The sequence below is a fragment of the Lagopus muta genome, chromosome 4 (genome assembly GCF_023343835.1).
Source record: "Lagopus muta isolate bLagMut1 chromosome 4, bLagMut1 primary, whole genome shotgun sequence".
NCBI classification, from domain to species: domain Eukaryota; kingdom Metazoa; phylum Chordata; class Aves; order Galliformes; family Phasianidae; genus Lagopus; species Lagopus muta.
In genome coordinates, this window is record NC_064436.1 from 19,459,965 (window position 1) to 19,479,337 (window position 19,373).

Sequence of the window (19,373 nt, forward strand, 5' to 3'; positions counted from 1 at the left end):
TTCCAGCTTTTGCCCCAGCTACACTACATCTATTTTTTCCCATAAGAGATTTCAGATGGCCAAAAAGTAGCAATGAAGTTAACTTTGTTCACAGACATGTAATTTCAAAAGCCAAATAAAATCTGAATAAGTCAAGTCTAGACTCAGTTTCATTGCAACAACAGAGCTGTAATGCATGGGGTAAACACAGAAGAAATATTAATCTTTTAGGAGCTTTTTATTACACTGTGGATAATAAAATGGTCTGAGCTCAATTGGTGCAGAAATATTTTGCAAGTCATCTATCACCATTTTCTGACTTCTAAATGCAAGTATTACTTCCTACAAACTTCAAAAATTAATACTGAAAGTTCTTTTATTTCTCACAAAGCGATTAAACAGGCAGCATAATTTCTGAACTGTCACACAGCCTATGCAGCTGCCAAAAAAACACGCCTCGCTTGCTAAAACAGAAATATTTTTTTATTCATCTTTGAAATTAGAAGATTTAGACTAATTGAGAAATTTCTCTCGGTCTTACTAGACATCACAAAGCTCCGTATCACAAAATAAATAAATAAATACATAAAAATCAATCGCTCACTGACCACTCCAAACACTTATCTTCCCCACTTTCAGGCAATGAACAATGACACACACACCACCTGATTCTGAAATCCAGTCAGTGGAATAAGATTTGGCCCAACGGTATTCATATTAGTCTCTCACAGGACGTAAAGCAAAATAAATCTATCTGGGACCTGTCTACAGATGACTTTCGTTCCCTTAAATTATTTCTTGGGAGAATATACTCAAGGCCTTTTTCTTTCACTTCAGAGAACTGTAGGCTCTCGCCCTGCCACATCCCACTTCTCTCCCACGTTTTGCTTTAGAGATTTCCTCCTGACAGCTTGTCTCCTTCTACGGAGATATTCAAGATCCATCTGGACACCAATCTGTGCAGTTTATTGTAGGGAACCTGCTTATCAGGGCGTTGGATTTGATGATCTTTTGACATCTCCTCCAACCCCCGCTGTTCTGTGATAGTAAAATAAAGAATGGAACTAACAAAACCCTTGAGACGTAACATTGTTCACCCATTTAATCATCATTATTTTTTTTCCCTGGCATTTGTCCTTCTCTGATTAGCCTGCATTCTGTGAGATGGATTTCTATCCTATACTGGCCTTTTTAATAGTAGCCACGATTAAAAGAAGGGAAGGCAGAAACCAGCTGAACATAAATAATGAATATATCACAGGTTTTGCAACATAGCTTGAAGATAAATAACACGAATTTGCCTTCGGTGTTACAATCAGCTTGGCTAACATCTTATCATCTGAGATACGCTGCTCATCACAAGTCATTTAAAAAGACAGGTGCCCCCAGGAAATATTTAACTTTGCACGACGTTAATATTTATGCTGTAAGGGAGACAACTGCGGAAAGCTGAGCTATGTTTCCAGCCGGACGATCAACGCGTTGCGGGAGCTTAGGGCCACCCATCCTTCAGCGTATCCAAAGAATTGTGCGTTCCCGCCACCAGCGCGGGTCTCCGCGCTCAAGCATGCGCTTCAGGAATGGGGCGACCGGCAGGAGGAGAGCCCGTGCGGGGAAGCAGCAGCGAGGCGCCAACTCCCAAGGCCGCCGTGCCCGCGCGCTGCCGCGCGCTGCCGCGCGCATCTCCCGTCCCGCCCACCGCCGCGCGAGCCGATAAACGGCCCCCGGTCGCCGCCAGCGCTGATCTGTCGGGGTCCGCCTCTCCCTCAGCCGCTCCCCGCCGCTTACCCGGCCCCGCGCACGATACGTCCCGGTCGCTTCCGCCCCGGCTCCGCCTCTCACAGTGTGCCCATGCGCGTCCCGCCCAGCTCCGCCTCACTCGCGCAGCGCTCCGCCTTCCCGCCCGCGGAGCGAGCCGGAACGGCCGCTGGGTACCGGCTGAGGGCTCTGAGCGGCGGCGGCTGCCGTATCTCTTCAGGTGAGAGCGCGGCGGAAACTTCGGGGCTTTGCGGTGTCGTCTCCGGCCCTGCGGGCGGGCGTTGAGCTCCCCGTGGGTGCTTCTATGGCGGAGCTGGAAGCGGCCGTCCGTGCTCCTTGAGCGGGGCCGGCGGTAACGCGTGTGGCTGAGCTCGGTGAGCCCGCCCGGCCCCGCCCGGTGGGTGCCGGAGGGTGGCCCGATGTGAGTAGATTTGAGGTGGTACTGCAAGAGGAGGGCTCAGTTAAACGGGCAGCTCGAGGTGGTACGCGGAGGAGGTAGGCGGTGTGTGTGAGTGGCGACGGACTGCAAAGGGGGGTATGTAAACGTTGCCCAGGCGCGTGAGGGTTGTGGTAGCAAAATCAAAGGCGAGCTAGATTGAAAACGAGGAGGAAACGGCGACGGCAGCGGGATGCTTCTGCTGGATTATCAGGAGCAGAATGCACAAATTAAATGTGGAGCAGCTGCTGAGTGGGGCAAGTGCTATAATGTCAGTGAGCATGAGTAAGGGCAGATACTCAGTGTGTGTTGTGGTTTAACTCAGCAGCACCGCATAGCCACTGATGTGTTCCTCCTCTTCCCAGTGGGATGGGGATGAGAACCAGAAAAAAGTGGTTCTGTACACTTCCAACTCTGTGCCTCCTCACTGGCAGGACAGTGTAAGCAGCTGAGAAAACTGAAACACTGCATTGTACAGCATTACTCAGCAACAGATAGAGACATCAGTGTGTTATCAACATTGTTTTTCTCTTAAAACCAAAATATAGCATTGTATCAGGTACTGTGAAGGAAAACAACTGTTCCCATTGGATCTAAGACAAACTGTTTTGCCTCAGGGCTCATCAGTGAGGCCTCTGTTTCCGCAACGAGGATAAGTTGCAAAAGACGACTGAAGCATGGGTGGGTTGCCTGGTAATCCATGGGCCTGAATGACCTGTGTTCTGGTGGTGTCATTGTGAAGCCACTTGCTTTTCTCTACAAGAAGTCACGAGGCTGAGAAAAATCACCAGGGACTAGAAAAAGGCAGATCATATGTCCCTTCTCAAAAAGGAGCAAGCAGGATGATCCAGGGAAGAGCAGGCTGGTCAGCTTCCCTCCTTCAGTCCATGGGAAGGTTACGAAGGAAGCCACTGCAGTATGAGGAGGAGCAGGTGTTGGCTGGGGATAACCAGCTTGGGATCTACCAAGAATCAGTCATGCCTGGTCAACTGGACTGTTGTCTGTGGCAAAATAGCTAGCTCTGAAACTGGGGGGAGGAGTGGAGAATGTTATCTGAGGAAGGGTGTGCAGAGACCTAAAAAGAAGCCTTTCTGTACCTAAGAGGGGATTGATAAAATGGAGCCTGTATTTCCTTTTATGTGAAAGCACAATCTGAAACAGGGGAGGTGCCAATTTGAATTAAAGAAGTGAAAGGAGGCAGTGAGATCTCTGTCTTCTTATGTTTTGAAGGTCCAGCTGGATGGTGTCCTGGGAAAGCTTGTCTGAATTCATGGCTGACTTTTGCTTTGAGCAGGTCTCTTAGAAACGAAATGCTTGTGTATCGTGGTGTAATGCAGCAGGCATTACATGCAGCACCATGCAGCCACTCACTTATTCTCTGCATGTTAGGTGGGGGAGAAAATCAGAAACGTGAAAGAGTGAGACCTCGTTGTTTGTGGTTAAGATGGCTTAGTAGGTAAAGCAAAATCTGCACGTGCAGACAGAACAAGAAATTCCTTTGCTGCTTCCCATTGGCAGACAGATGTTCAGTCACTTCCAGGAAAGCAGAAGTCATCACATGTAACGGTTTCTTGGGAAGACAAACATCATCTCTTGGAATGTCGTTCCCTATTCCTCCTCTTGTCTCCCAGTTGTTTTTTTTTTTTTTTTTTTTTTTGCTGAGCAGGATACCATATGGTATGTGCCAATCCTCTGCTTGGTCTGGGCCGGCAGTCCTGGTTCTGCCCCCTCACAGCTCCTTGTTTTCCTCCAACCCCTCCTGGCAGGACAGCACCAGGAGCTGAAATGTCCTCAGCTCTGTGCAGCGCTGCTCAGCAACAACTAAAGCACCAGTCTGTTATCAGTACTATTTTCATTTAAAAAAGAAAAATCAAAAGCACAGGACCCTGTCAGCCTTTATGAAGAAAATTAACTATATCCCAACCAAAACCATGGTATTCTATGTTTCTTAGACAATATATTGTTTATGAGCAGTAGAAAGCAGCAAATATTACACAACAGTGTAACGTAGAAATGTTAGATTAGTAAGTTACTGTGATAGATTGAATTATTGATTGGAAATAATGGTATAAAATATGCTGTAGGGTAGGATATAAAGTTATGAATACTCACACTGGTAACTATAATGGAAGATTTTGCTCAAATCTTCTGAAATTCTTTGAATTTCACATAAAGATGTCACATAAATAAGAACTGATGAATGCAATTGTTCTGATTAATGCAGTTGTCGGGACTGCTAAAGTGCTTGAGTTTTGAAATATCCCTCATGGGAGGTACTGTGAAATTGTTGTCATGAATCAAATCCTTGTTATGATACTAAAGTAAAAACTGAAAATGGAAGTTAAGCTTTTCCTGCTTTCCTTGATCTATTTCATTAAGACTTGTGTTAAATCTGAGAGTGATCTGGAAAAGGTAAAAGGTAAAGGAAAAGGTATTGGTAAATACACAAGATCTACCACTGTTACAGTTGTTAGATTTAGTCAGGAAAGAAGAATTTTCCTCTTCCTGAGGAAAAGAAGATTCTAAAGGACAAAAAAAATGAAGGATTGATTTTTTTATGGTGGTGAATTAAATAAGTTATTGATAAACATGGTTAGTGTGCTGAAAGCTATTCTGTGCTGCTGATCCATGTTTCTGGGCTCTCAGTTAACTACTGCAGGTGTTGGAGATAGATGCAAAGGAAAGTCCTCCTACTCAGTGACTGTGGAAAGGTATAACTGTAGCTGAATTTACAACAAATGGGTTTGATAATAACATTGCAATGTCGTGTATAGGTATGCGAAATACTAGCAGGCCACTCAATGGACAGTAAAGGCCTCTAATACCCTGGGAAGAGTAGGTGTTAAGATGAAAGACTGTGCGTATAGTGCTCGGTTAATTTTGTGTAAGATTTGGCAGAATAAAATAGCTTAGAAATGAGTGATTCAGAAAAAAGCTCTTAGACACTGTGAGATGAACAGCCTATTAACTAATGATTTTCTTCCTGTGGATATTTAAACTGTTCAGTGTAGACCATGCTGGGAAGTTACTTGATGATTCTCCATCATAGAAGGATTTCATATATAAATCACAGATGCATCAGACAGCTTTGTTATCATCAGTGTGGTGTTCTCTGTCCATCATTAAAGGCTTGGGAAACAATGAAGAACTATCAGAGAGCTAACTGTAGTAGGGTGCTTGTAGGGCTGGACTGGTGACTTTATGCTCACTTGTGAGAGTGTGCATGTGTATTCTTGACCCCGCTCTGCAGTTTATCTGTGTTCTATCCACTTACGGCTTCAAGGAGAACCGTTTCTATCATGGATTCAAGGATTATATTACAGCTCTCTAATCTTGCAGCTGTGTAATTAAACCACTGCACAAAGTATCATATACTTTCTTCTTGTATTTTTTCTGTGTGATGTTTTATTTTCTATACGAAGTCCCTCTCTTCATGTAAGAAATTTCTTTTTGTTAATGGTTGCGGTAGCCTGTGACATTATTACAATTTACCTTTGAGAGGAGAAAGAACTGACACAGTTTCATGCGCAAATGAAAGATGAAGTATACAGAAAGCTTCTGAACATGTCTGAATTAAACAATTACTTTCCAATAGTTGCCTTTAAAAAGCTAGACCTCAAAATAATTTGGAAGTGTTATCTTCCAGAAGAGGAAAAGTGGATTTAGCGGGCGTACACTTGTTTTCTAAATTCTACAACTATGCTGAATTGTTTGCTAAGGACTGTTGAAGCTATCTATTCCTTACGCACACATGTATGTACTCTCTGAAGATGCCTCAGAAATGAACTTAAAGGGTTTCTGTTTCCTTGTTTTTAAGAGGGAATTAAGAATTATTCCAAGTTCTTACAACTAGTGGCTTTGTTCCACTGTTTTTATACAATGGAGGGTGTAGCATTCTTAACTTAAGGCTATGTTGCACTGAAACTTGGAAGCCAAATTCACAAAACACAGAAATGGTAACTTAACCACAGAGTTCAAGAGCAGCCAGAATTTTAAATGTAGACAAATGCATTTATATATTAAAAAAAAAAAAACAAGTGGATACGTACTTTCCACACATTGAATTCCCTTTCTGTAAACATTAGGGAGAGTCTGAATTGTGTGGATGGGGCTCGTACTGTAGTAGTCTGCGTGATCAGTGGTGAGGCAGTTCCTGCTGTAGTGTACTTGGTAGAACAAGTTCTGCGGCCACTGGAAAACGATTTAACAAGTGGATTAAGGAATAGGGAATGAGCTCTTGAAGAGGTTTCTTAACTCTCTGCTGGTTCCATTGATGAAATCCCTATGAAGTCTACTGTATGTTGAACTCCTTGATGATATCAGTAGAGCGATTCTCTGGTGTCTCGTGAAAGCCCAGCATGAGATAAAGGTTCCTGGAGACTTTTAGGCAGGCATTGAGGGAGCAGACTTCTGCTGCTGGGGTATGGCCAGAGAGAGAGGTAAAAGTTCATTGCCTTGAATAACAAAAGAAATTCTTCAGACAAAACTTTGGAGGCTTCAGCCTAAAAAAAGCCTGTCTGGGTAGTGCTTTTGAGCAGAATTGAAAACTTCTCTAGAACACTGTGTAAGAAATAAATCTCATTTGAAAGATATCAGGATACTTTGTTAATTATCCGTTCTTGGAAAAGAACAGGAAACTTCCCATGTTTGGCTTCTTTTCTCAAATTTATTATTGTTAATAATTAGAGAGCAGAGTTTCTGATGCAACTTTTGTTAAAGAGGATAGCAATGAAGGCTCTGGAGTGCAGGTAACTACTGCTATGCAACTTTTCTTTTAATTCATTCTTTGCTTTTCCTCACTTCATTTCCATAGGCACTGTGGTATCTCTTAGAGCTCTGGGTAGGTACTAGTTGAGAAAACAAGTGAACTTGGATAAGCAACCATCCAAGTTGTAGATTTTTCTCTCTATTTCAACTAAATTTAAAAATAACAATGTACTTAAAAAAACTGTGTACTTGCTGTGTTGAATCTCTGTATCGTATGTTGCAGGGAGCTATTCTCAGAATTATCAAAAGTGAGTTTTATGGTCATATTTTTCTTTGATCTTAAATGATCAAATGTGTTAAAAATCTTGTGCAAATCTAAATGAGGATTAGGGTAGTAGGTGCTCTTGAAGTTTACACTTAATTGCATTTATATTCCATATTGCCGGGTTATCGAGAATATGAAATTCTTGTTCCGTTTCCATAAGAATGATGAGTTTAATTTCTGAACATCAGATGTCCAAAGAACAGAGTTGATGTCCCTTCAGATGTGAAGCCAAATTCAAGTTCTTTAGCTCTTTAAGTTCACTGTCATCTTCTAATGATAATTAATTCACTTACTACCTTTGCTGTAATTCAGTGTAACTTTTATTTTAAGAAAAATATTTTGCACTCTAGTTAACTACGTGCCATTTGACCTAGGCTTCATATATGTATAAAGTTCTTCCTTTTTCTTTGTTTTCCTATACAGACACCACTATGGCTGCTGCGGTGAACATGGAGCTTGATCCTATTTTTCTGAAAGCCCTGGGCTTCTTGCGTTCAAAGAGCAAGGATTCTGCGGAAAAGCTGAAAGCACTTCTTGATGAGTCTTTGGCCAGAGGAGCCGATTCAAGTTATCGTCCATCTCAGAAGGTATTACTACTAGACAACACAGGCCATTTTCACATGCCTTTATGGCCCCAGCTATTCCTTGTTCATTTTTATAGCTGAAGATTTAGAAGAGAATTAGAAACTGGAAAAATTGAGTAATTATGAAATGTTCAAATTCACCATTTCCCTTTTTTTTTCAAAATAGTGCATTCAGTTAAGTTAATGGGGAAAAAAAAATCTTGATATATCCAAACGTAATATCTGTTCCTTACTATATTGCAAATGCAAGTTTTTTTTTAATGGTAATTCTTGTATTTTATGTTGGTTTTGGCATTCTGCTTAGTAGCTATCACAGAAAGGGGAACCAAAATTACACAGTCATAAACAAAGATAAAAAGCTCTTTAAAATGCAGATATTGTTGTGACCAGATTATTATTAAACGAAAAGCTAATCACTGAGGGAAGTAAGGGAACTGTTATGTCGTGCCTAATCTGATGATTGAGCATCTGGTGAAGGGGTATGGCTGGCTCAGGAAGTATAGGTGCAAGCAGTTCAGGTCCACCCTTACCTGAACTCGTGTAAGAGCTAGCCTCCAATAGGAGAATGCCTCCTGGATGAGGACCACTTCTGAGAGGGAGTGTTCTGTAGGCAGAGACCCTATCACCAGTTAGGTGAGCCAACTTTTTCCTACATATAGCTACTGATGCTCATAATGACACTTTGCCTGCTATTGCAAAGAACTTACCAGAAGCAATTTCATTGCTTTCAAGGACCAACAACTGATAAAACTGGATCTCTCTTCTCAATATGGTTGATGAAGTTGTAGAGAATGGGGGGGAGGGGAAGTATTCCAAATGATTTGAAATGTAAATGATTTGCAGGCAAAAATCATTGCTGTCCCATAGAAATACATAACTTTTCATTTGCTGGAAATAACTAACCACCTGCTAGACAGAATATTTGAATCTGAGATTAGCATATAAAAAAAAAAAACGTGTGGGTACATCCTAGTATCACTGTTGCTGTATAGTTAATGAGGTAGTTTTCTCCCTTGGGATGTTGATAAATCAGCCAGGTATGTTCTAATGATGGTTTGTGTTCACACACACTGACATTTTCCTTCTACAGGTACTTCTTAAAATATCAGAAAGACAGTATTACCTTGTGGCATACGTGATGCTTGTACTACACAGTCTAATTCTTCTCTGTGCAAATCGTTAATTCCTGAATCCTAAATTACAACTGTACCCCTCTGTAGTAACGCAGGTGTTGTGACTTTCAGGAGCTTTCTGTCAGAGCTGAATATCACAGAGGCTTGGAAAGCTGATTGCAGTAGCAGCTTGGCTGATTGTCACTGTCTACGTGCAACAGGAAATCAGGAAAGTTGGTAGGGCTGAAGTGAAGCTGAGAACTCATCCCACTATGCAGCAGAGAATTACTTATTACCAAGATGGAGGGATACCATTCTCATACGCATTGCTGTGGTTGATCACTCATTTTTTTTATTACACATTACTGATGCTAATGCAACATTTACAAGAACTGTCAGTTTCTGTTGAGATCTAAATTATTAAGCTGGTAAGTGAATATGAACTGAGATTGACTTGCCTCCATAAAGGAATGATATATTGATGTCCAGAGGCAGCACATGTCTACTTACATTTTTAGCATAAATCTTTCCTCTGGAAGATTAGCATTAAGGGAGATTTTAATAACTGTAGTTTAAACACAGTTATTTGTGAATGTATTATAAAAGGACTAAAGAAAGGTTTAGAAGAATGTATGTACAGGTGAACAATGCTGTGTAACGTTTTGTTTGCCTAACATGTGATCTAATTGCAAAACAGGAAGTAGATTGTAGGGTTTGACTTCAATTTTTGTTTCTGTTTTTAGGAAGTAGAGCAACCAAAAGTATGTGTTACCAAGCCTGTTTCTAGTAAGCAAGATCCTAAGGCCTCTTCTAGTTTGCCTTCTGGTAACAACAATGGCAAGCCTACTGCATCAGAAAAGGTGAAAAAAGAAACAGAAAAGAGATCTGCTGATAAAGTGAGTCTAATTTTTGTTCTCTAGTGACGTAACCTGGCTAACAAATTTGAAGGTGTTTTAGTGAAAGCTCTCTTTCTGTGTAACTCTGTTCTCGCTAATAGTGCATAGCCTACAATGTCATATCACATCATGTTGTTTAGGCAATTCAACAGAGGTGTAGTTAAAACTATTTTGTAAATACTTTAAATACACTGATGACAAGTGAATAAAATGTAGTGGCCTGAAATGTGGGTTTTTCCAAGGCTTTTTTGAGATTCTTGTAGTGAAGCACAAAAGGTGGACTTGAGTTTCTAACTTGTGAGAATTTCGGAGAAGATGCATCTGAGGAAAGTATGCTGTGTGCTTTCTATACACCTTTTTATACTTCCATTTTAATTGTTTCAGTCACTTTCTCATTTTAGAAGGTCCATCAACTTTCTGCTTTTTCACATTCTTTGTGTTTGCCATAGATGAAAGGGGATGCTGCTGAAGGAGCTGATGTGCCAAAGAAGCCCAGACTTGAGAAGCAAGAGGCTCGTTCCTCTCCTATTACCGTTCAGACAAGTAAAGATTTATCCATGCCTGATTTATCTAGCTTTGAGGAAACCAGTGCTGATGACTTTGCGATGGAAATGGGTTTGGCCTGTGTTGTTTGCAGGTAAGTTAAGTGTTTCATTGCAGTTGTGTATTTGCTTTCGGTTGGCTTTTGCCCATGTAGCGTTCAATTAATGCTACCTTGCAGGTTGTACTCTGGAAATTACTTAAGTACGTGTGCAAAGCTACTAATGCATGTAAGTGTTCTTCACAAACAAGATTTTTTTTTTAAATGGAGCCTTTAATGAGTAAAAATGATTTTTCTTTAGAACAGTGCAAGTGAGAATTAAAAAAATCAGACAAAATGAAAAGCCTAGCATAACAGATACTGTCTTTTAAATATTGGAAGGCAAGTTAAAATATTAATAGCTAATGTTAAGCAGCATTCTAAAAAGCAGTTGAGTACATTTTTTTTTTTTTTTTTAGTGGCATTAGCATGAGTTGTGCATGTGTTGCTCACTTTTTTCATAATCATTTGACGTTACTTTACATGTGACCATGTTTTTTCAGTTCATTCTCTAAATATATCTTACGTCCTGCAGTCAAAACAGGTTTTGTTTTTCATTCATCGCTTCTAAAACTGGATCGTAGTAAATGTAAATGATGTGTGTATCTAATTGTGAAAGAATTAACAACATAGTTTTGAATATCCACTATGTGATCAGGCAACTTGAATAAGCATAGTGTTTCACAGGTGATTTATATTCCTGTAAGCTTCCCTTGTTGCCTACTTCCCTACCTCTGACAGGGGTGTCTTGTTATGTAAGGGTGTGATCAGATGCACTAGCCTCTGGAGCAGCTCCCTGCTCAGGTTTTTCAGCAGGTATGGGTTTCAGTCAACTCAGTGAGTGTACTTATCCTCATGTATGCATGGCTATGAGAACATAGGATCAGGACAGGGAGGAAGATGGAGCTGGCATTTACGGGACTGGCCAGACTCTTGGTAGAACTATTGTATTCTAGCTCAGCTTAAGCCACATGGGTAAGTGTGTTCTCAAGCTGTCTATGGTACGTGGAGGAATTCCCTTTTCACAGCTAATTATACTGTTAACCAGTTGTAGAGTGACAAGATTTCCTGTCATATTGTTCCCATGTGTTAGCTCAAATGTTTGACTTTGTTATAGACACTGAAAAAGGGAGAACAGTTCAAATACCTGAAGTAATAAATAAATCTTACCTTTCTTTCTGCAATACTGATTGTAAAATAGCTCTTATTAAAGTGATGCCAGAGAGAGGAAAAAGTATATAGAGAGGGAACTCATTAGAGAGGATGGTAGCAATCTCCAAAGACTTGGTATTTGTTTTTATTGCACATGAACACTGCTGGACCTGATGTCTTCTGATTCTCAGTTTCCAACTTAATCTGGATGGATTGTTTTTCAGAACACTTATGCTTCAGGCTTTCTAAATTCAGCGTAGTTGTTAGGACTGCATTCCACTATTTACTGCTCAGCTGTCAACCTAAGGTCCCTTCCTGTGGCTGGACATCTTGAGTTGAAATACTAACACTTCAGAACATATGAAATACAGAAGTATGCAGTGCTTTTGTAAAGTAATGTGGGTATGAATACCATTTGGAAGCTGACAGCTAGTAATATTTATATGCAGACAGTTGTGAATGAAAACACCGTGTCCAGTTGCAGAGTATGTGAGGTTCTTCTTTTCATAGTTCAATGGTTTATATTGCTGAAGAAAAGTTGACAACTGTGTTATCAACTTGTGTACAGTGAGTTCACAAATGCAAAAAAAATAGATTTGTAGATTAACTATTCCTTTTTTTAATAGATGTAGAAACTAAAGAGGTGGAATGTTTCGTCAAGATTTGCTAAGTGTGAGATGTGTCTGCACAATCATCAGGGATATTGAAAGTTGATGTCTGTGGGTTGTTTAACTTAGATCCTGTTCTGCTATATCAAACTAGGCACAAAGAAAATACTGGAATAACCTCACCCTCTTCAGTACTTCTAGATCTTAGAAAACAGTGATTCAACTGATACAGGGATCCTCAGTCATGTGAAGAAGCAACATTACTTGCAATTTGCAGCTGATAGTGAACCTTGCAGGGGGGGGGGGGGGGAAGATAAAGCCCATTTTTTGAAAGAGTGACCATATTTTTTTTAGGAATACTTGTTTTCTGAAATTAAAAGATCAGTAAGTTTGCTTTTTATTTATTGAATTGTTTAAAAATAAGACTGGTTTAACTTGATTCTGAGGATGAAGAGTTGAGGTTTTTTTTTTTAATTAGTTTGCAATTGTCTTCAGAACTTTTGAAATAGAGTGAATCTCCTTGCTTGAGACATGGGGTTAAAGCATCACTGCTTTGTTTTTACCCAGTTTATTTAGGAATCAAACAAAATGGCTCTTGAAATTTCCTGCATCTCTAATGGGGTGGTGGACTTCCAGAAACATTTTGTCTTTTGTTTATTCTGGTAGCCCATTTGAAAAAGAAATATTCCTTAGAAAGTGTTCTAATATCTGTATAGACAAGACTTTCAGACTTCTTTTTCTTGTTATAGAGAAACAAGGTATTACCTTTCTGTACCCATCTACAAATAGGGTTTCTATGGTTACCTGAGTACCTGCTCCTCGGGCTTATGAGCAAAAGCAGCTTAGCAATTAAATAGCCTGATTCTTCATCTGAAAGAAGAAATCATCAAAAAACTGATATTTGGCTAATTTAGACATTCGCAGTCATGTGTACATCACTAATTTGTCATTTATGCAGCATGATTACTTTCGCCAGAGACCCACAGCAGAATTAAGTCTTCATCACCAGCTTTGTACTTGCTTCAAGGCAGAGCTGCAAGTTAATCCTCTGTGTTCTGTCTTTTCAAGATTCTGGTATTATCTCCAATTCCAAGTGTCTGTTTGTAGGGACCAGAAGGATAGCTAATAAAACATCAGTAAAGTAGTTGGGTGTGAATTGAGTTGGGATGGTGATGCTTTTAAATTCTTCAGAAGAAAGCACTCTTTCATACCAGTCAATGCAAAATTATTTGTTCTTGAATTGTACTGCTCTACAGCTTACAGCAAAATTATCCAAATGTAGGCTGTAGGCCTTTGGATGTTATTAATTTAATTTCTCATTAGTAATGAGAAAGTCATAATAAGTAAACAGTGGTAAAATCTCTAGGTGAAAAAGACAGATGAGACTTAAGTTTCTAACAAAAATCAAACAGAAGAGCAGGAAGTGTCATGTATGCATGTCTAATAATATTGAAGTTTTTTTAATGTTGGTTCTCCCATGAAAATCTAATAATTTCTGAAATATTAGGAAGAACTTGGATAGGAAGAAAAATCAGTGTAGCTCATCTGCTACAGGTAGAAAATATTCACAGAAGCAAAAATATTTTTAGTTTTTATCTTAAGCTGTGTGAAATTTACAGCAGTTGGATAATCCTTGAAGTGCTTTTCCCAATAATCTGTTCTTAACTATTTGCTCTGCAGGCAAATGACAGTTATTTCTGGGAATCAGCTTGTAGAGTGTCAGGAGTGCCATAATCTCTACCACCAGGATTGCCATAAACCTCAGGTGACAGACAAGGAAGTGAATGATCCTCGACTTGTATGGTACTGTGCCCGCTGTACCAGGCAGATGAAGAGAATGGTAAGAGTCAGTTTTTTGTCTAGTTTGAGCACTATTGAAATGGAGCAGGTTATTTCTTTTGTGTGAGAGTATTCTTTAGGTTGCAGAAATCTCTGGAAGAATTTTGGAGAGCCACTTTTCTCAGCTATGCTTCACTTACTGCAACTGTGTTTTTTTTAATGTAGTATCAAGGAGTATTTGGGTATGATCTTAAACTTTTATTAAAAACAAAATGTGAGTGAAGAAGTGTGAAACAGGACTCTTTCTCACTTGAAGTAAATGCTTTTAAAGCATTTTCTATTTTAGGTGATACTGATCACTTTTTTAGTGCGTATTTACCAAATATCCCTTCAATTTTGATTTTCTTCATAGGTGTAGATGTGAATGATTGTTTTTGCAACAAGAGAGCAAAAATTTTCGTTCAAATCATAAGTGCTGAAAGAGCACATCCCCCCCCAAAAAAAACCCTTCATTTTGATTTGTCTACAGGATAACTTCTTGACTAAGCAGAGTAATTATTTCTGATCCCACAGAGATCTCTCTCATCTCATCATGAGAAACAAAGTGAGGAAAGCATCTTTGTTCACATATCTCTACTTCTGATTTTCTTTTCAATCAAACCCCTTTATACAGCAGAAAATATGCTCTGTTTTGGAGCTGTTCTGTGCTAACTTAGCAAGTGGTTATCTACTGAAACATCTCTGCTAATGAACAAGAAAAAGTCAGTGTAAGATCCTTTCCTAGAAGTTATTACTCACTGAAGTACATGGTTATTCGGATGATCATCAGAACATCGAACCCAGCAGAGTATTTGCTTGAGGTCAGTTAATGCAATGGATAGCCTATGCAGTGACTCAGACTTTCCCTTCAGTGACCCCATTTCTAACTTTTTATGTTTTGGTATGAATTCTACCTTTTATTTTTGCTGCAACTTTTTAGCAGACTTGTACAGTCTACTTCCCAATAGCACTGGATCATATCCACGTTTTCCTCAAATTCATCTGTCTTTGCCTTCTTTCTGTGATGGCCCAGTGCCTTTCTATTTCCTGAGTTTCAGCATTGCCTCTCTCTGTGCTGAAATAGAAACTTCTGCTCAATATGGCTTTTTGGCTGGACTCCTTATCACCAGTGCTATATTTGACATGGCCTCCATATCTGCAGCTTATTACTACTTTTTTCTTAGATTCTTATCAGCTTCAAATTGTAAAGGCTAGACTTCAATATGCTAATGCTCACGCTTTCTTAAAGCAGTATTGGAGAAGCTCTAACTAGTTTTTTTTTTTTTTTAACTACCACTCAGGCTCAAAAGACACAAAAACCACCTCAAAAACCAGCTCCAGCTGTGGTTTCAGTTGAACCAGCTGTGAAGGATCCATTGATCAAGAAATCTGAAATTAAATTGAAACCTGAGACCCAAACAACTTTTCTAGCATTCAAGAGAACAGAAGTGAAGGTAACGTACTATAAATTTTCCAGACAATAAGTTTACATTTCAATTTTTTTTTTTTAGCCGCATTTTCTCATAAGCACAATAAATGCAAGTAGTCTGCTGTACTATTTATACTGAGTGCTAATATAGCATAGTAGTTTTTGCATTAGCATCATAAGAGTGGGGGGAAACACTTCTATTCAGTAGTAAGTCCCTGAAGCATTCAGCTCTTGACTGTATTTTCATGTTAGAAAGGACAGAACAGAATTTACTCTGAGAATTTTTCTTAATAGTATTTTATACAAGCAGGATTTTATACAGGTCCTCAGAACGCTATAAAAGATAATATTTATTCTCTGCGGCCAAGTAACATACATATATTTTGGTAGTTAGGCTTCTCCTCATGGCAGTAGGGAAATCCAGCTGATCCTGTAGGGTCTAATTTAGAAACATGAAACAACATATATCAGCTTCCTACTTATTTAATAAATTTTGGTTTTTAATACATTGCGAGTTGGTTAGGATGATAAACCAGAAGCAGCATAATAAATGGCATCTAACAAACAGTGATGCTTACTGAAGCAACTCACCTGTAACATAGAATCAAAGCAATCATTCATGTTCTCAGAGGTAAATTTGCAGTTGTGCTGCTTAGATGGAAACTGTTGTGAATGACATGATGGCTTTTGCTCAAGCACTTGCACTTCTGAATAACTTTTCACCTTGGCCATAAACTGGTACGACTCTGATTTTAATAAGTCAACATTTGTATTATCCCCAGCTGAAAACTGGGGTTTGGTTGAGGTTTGGGAACTGATGTGTACTGTGCTTTGCATTCAAGGGAAGCTTTGTCTGCAGAACACTTGTCTTTTGCTCTGCCTGAATGGAAAGACTAGAGGAAAGAAGTCCAATGGCTTTCTTTAAAACTGTGTCTGTGGGTATAGGCTGCTAAGAACCAAGATGGGAAGAGGAAAGTTTAGATGCTTATACTTTAATGAAAAGAATGCAATACTTAGTTACTATGGAGCTGTTCTTTTATCTGTTATCTTGTCAAAAAGTGACACCACTTAATGGCAAGCAATAAAAGATACTGGCTTGCCTCCCTTGTTTATATTTCACAAGTCTGCATTGGAGTTATTTGGGTAAAACCAGTGTTTAGAATTTATGGAGGGGATCTCAGTGCTATGTAATGGCCTGTATAGGAAAAAAAGATATTGGTTTTATTTGGCTGGGAAATTTAAAGTTATCTGTGCCTGCATCCTTTTCCTGTTACTGCTTTTTTTTTAACTATAATGACCAGCGATGAAATATTGTCCACTGTGTGTTTCTGGATAAAGAACTAAAACAGAGGCTCAATCTCATCCTGCTGTGATGCATTATACAAATAAATGCTGCTATAATAAGAATGATTTATTTATTTTAGCCCTCAGCAGCAGTTTCGGGGAACTCAGCCAGTACAAGTGTTTCCTCTTCAGCAACCACCAGTGGCCTTACAGGATGGGCTGCTTTTGCAGCCAGAAACTCTTCTGCCAATCCATCAACTGCCAAACTGGGATCAACAGCACAGAGCACCGGTGGGAAACCTGCAGCAGCTTCAAATAACCAGAAACCCGTGGGTCTGTCGGGGTTGGCAGCTTCCAAAACAGGACTAGGGTCAAAAATAGCTTCTGCTAACAATAGCACAAGCCCCGTTCAGCTGAAACCACCTCCACCTCTGACACTGGGGAAAACCACTCTTAGTCGTTCGGTAAGTAGCGACAATGTTAGCAAAGTGGGTCTTCCTAGTCCCAGCAGCACTGCGCCAAGCACCAGCAGTCAGGTGAGCAGTGGGAATGGCAACAGTGGGACTGCAGGTAACAGCGGGGGCAACGCAAGCAAAACCACAGCAGATGCTGGTAATCAGTCAGCTTCTCTGAAAGGCCCAACTTCTCAGGAATCTCAGCTCAATGCAATGAAGAGGCTACAAATGGTCAAGAAGAAGGCTGCTCAAAAGAAACTCAAGAAGTAGTACAGCTGCTTGCTGATCTTGCTGGCTGTGATCTGCGAAACAGCAGCCTTTATCTTTTAATTAAAGAAAATCCCCAAGTTACTGGACTGAACCGGTAATTAGGGAAGTCCCAAATCTGTGCTATACAGGAGGTAAAACTTAGGTAATCCTAGTATTCCTTCTGACTATAAATCTGAAAACTCAATATGTTCGAGAAATATTCACTATTATATGCTGTTGGTTTTTAGCTCAAAGCAATGGAATGTGAAATTGTAAGCATTGGGAATTTTGGTGTATTTAAGAGAACAATTTGTGGACACAAACTGAAATTAAGCTGTCATCCTTCAGCATTGTGAATAAACGTATTATTAATCTGGGAAATCACTGCCACTTTCTTTCATCCAGGTTTCTGATTCTTAAAATGCTTCAGCTTTTACGAGTTGTTTGTGTTGGGCAGTTAATGGAGTTCTCTGCAGGTTGCACAGGTCATGTGAGAATTTTAAGTGGCCTAATTTGGTTTTCTGCACTAAGAAGTTTTTGTCATTTTCTAGTTGTTCTCTGAGGGAAAAGAGTAAAAATGACCCCTAGCCTGTGAAGAGTGGAAGAGAGCCAAAACGGTGTTTTCAGTCTGTAAAGAACCTTAGAATTGTCCTGTTGTAATTTGAATGGATAATTGTTCACCACGTACTTTAATTGAATGTGCAATCAACTGTGTTGTTTTGATGTGGAAAGAAAACTAGAAGAACATGAAGGGAATTATATTAGGGGTCAGGGTGTTGGCTCCCTCTCAGGTGCACCTGAAACAAAAAGTTTTGATCACCTAGATACTCCATGCTATGAAACTTAGAAGTATTGCATGCTAGTCAACCTATTTTGGAAAATGAGGCTTAGTCTCTTTAACTGTTTTTCCCAACTCACAGACTTTTTTTTTCCTTTCTATTAGTTCATTTGTGTATTTGCAAGTACGTAAAATAGCAATAGGAGCTATGTTGTGTTGTTACATAAAAAAAATATTTCTAATAGCATAGAGTTGAAAATACAGAAGATGATTTGAGATCTGAATGTATTCCTTTAGTCTTCTGTGAAAATGAGCATTCATATTTTGCTTTCTTAAAGAATAAGGAAAAAAATTTAAGCTCTGAATAGGAAAACTTTGTTATACTGAATGTTCCACATACCTTTCATGGGAACTGCTGTATCTGTTCTATTTTGTGGTGTTATTGTCTCTTAAGAACTGGAGAAGGATTTTGAGTCTTGTTGTCTATGATCAGCCTGCAGTGATCCCCTCTCCATTCCGTTGAGGGGAGCATCTCTAAACATGAAAATGTCTCAGAGTTTAGGAGGTGCATGAAAACCACAGCCTTTTATGTGTTTGAAACGTGGGATGAGCAAATCTGATACAAGCAGCTACTTTCCTCGCTTCTTTTCCACTCTGTTGTTCAGGTTTAAGCTAAGTGTTTTGTTTTTGAATATCTGAATAGCTTCATTTATTCAGCATTGCCTTAGCTATTCTGAGAATTTCTTTTCTGCTTCAATTAACATTTCTTGTGCGGTAAAAAAGAACTTTGTCTTTGTAGTGCGTGCTTCTTCCAGGGCAATTTAAAAGTAAGTGACAGTACTAGGAGGGAGAATACAGAATCTTTATTACCCATTTATTAGCTAATTGTTCTCACTCTCCAGCACAAAGGCTTTTAATGTTGGTATAGTAGGAAAAGATACTGCAATTAAAAGGCGTATTTTCTTAAATATTATTCTGAAGAATGTTGCTCATGTTATGAAGTAGAGCATTAAGCTAGATTTCCTTTAATGGAAAGTGCTACTGTGCTGGAGTGCTACTGTGTAAACTCTAATTATAGGACTTGCTCCCACAGGAAGATTCTAGATGCAAGTTGCCTGTGTCTTGTGTCCAAATAAACAACTTCGTTTGTGAGAGTTCAGAAGCTTATGTATGAACCCTGTTTCATTTTAGGTACAACATACAGGCTGAACAAAGTGAGAAAA

General features: G+C 39.5%; 2 protein-coding genes across 3 annotated transcripts in view; one reads left to right on the forward strand and one right to left on the reverse strand.

Annotated features, from left to right (window-relative positions):
- The window catches only part of GSTCD (glutathione S-transferase C-terminal domain containing), a 66,623-nt gene extending 64,813 nt beyond the window's left edge, over positions 1-1,810 (reverse strand). Inside the window, exon 1 of one of the 2 annotated variants that reach the window (XM_048943356.1) lies at positions 1,768-1,810. The gene's annotated coding sequence lies outside the window, so the exon portion shown is untranslated. The remainder of the gene's footprint in view (positions 1-1,767) is intronic. The other variant, XM_048943361.1, reaches the window with a different exon arrangement.
- Positions 1,724-17,738, forward strand: INTS12 (integrator complex subunit 12). Its single transcript, XM_048943367.1, has 7 exons — positions 1,724-1,957; positions 7,629-7,792; positions 9,645-9,797; positions 10,247-10,434; positions 13,818-13,977; positions 15,257-15,409; positions 16,809-17,738. The coding sequence occupies exons 1-7, from the start codon at positions 1,831-1,833 to the stop codon at positions 17,391-17,393; spliced, it is 1,530 nt and encodes a 509-aa protein (XP_048799324.1). The 5' UTR covers positions 1,724-1,830; the 3' UTR covers positions 17,394-17,738.
- The last annotated feature ends 1,635 nt before the right edge of the window (positions 17,739-19,373 follow it).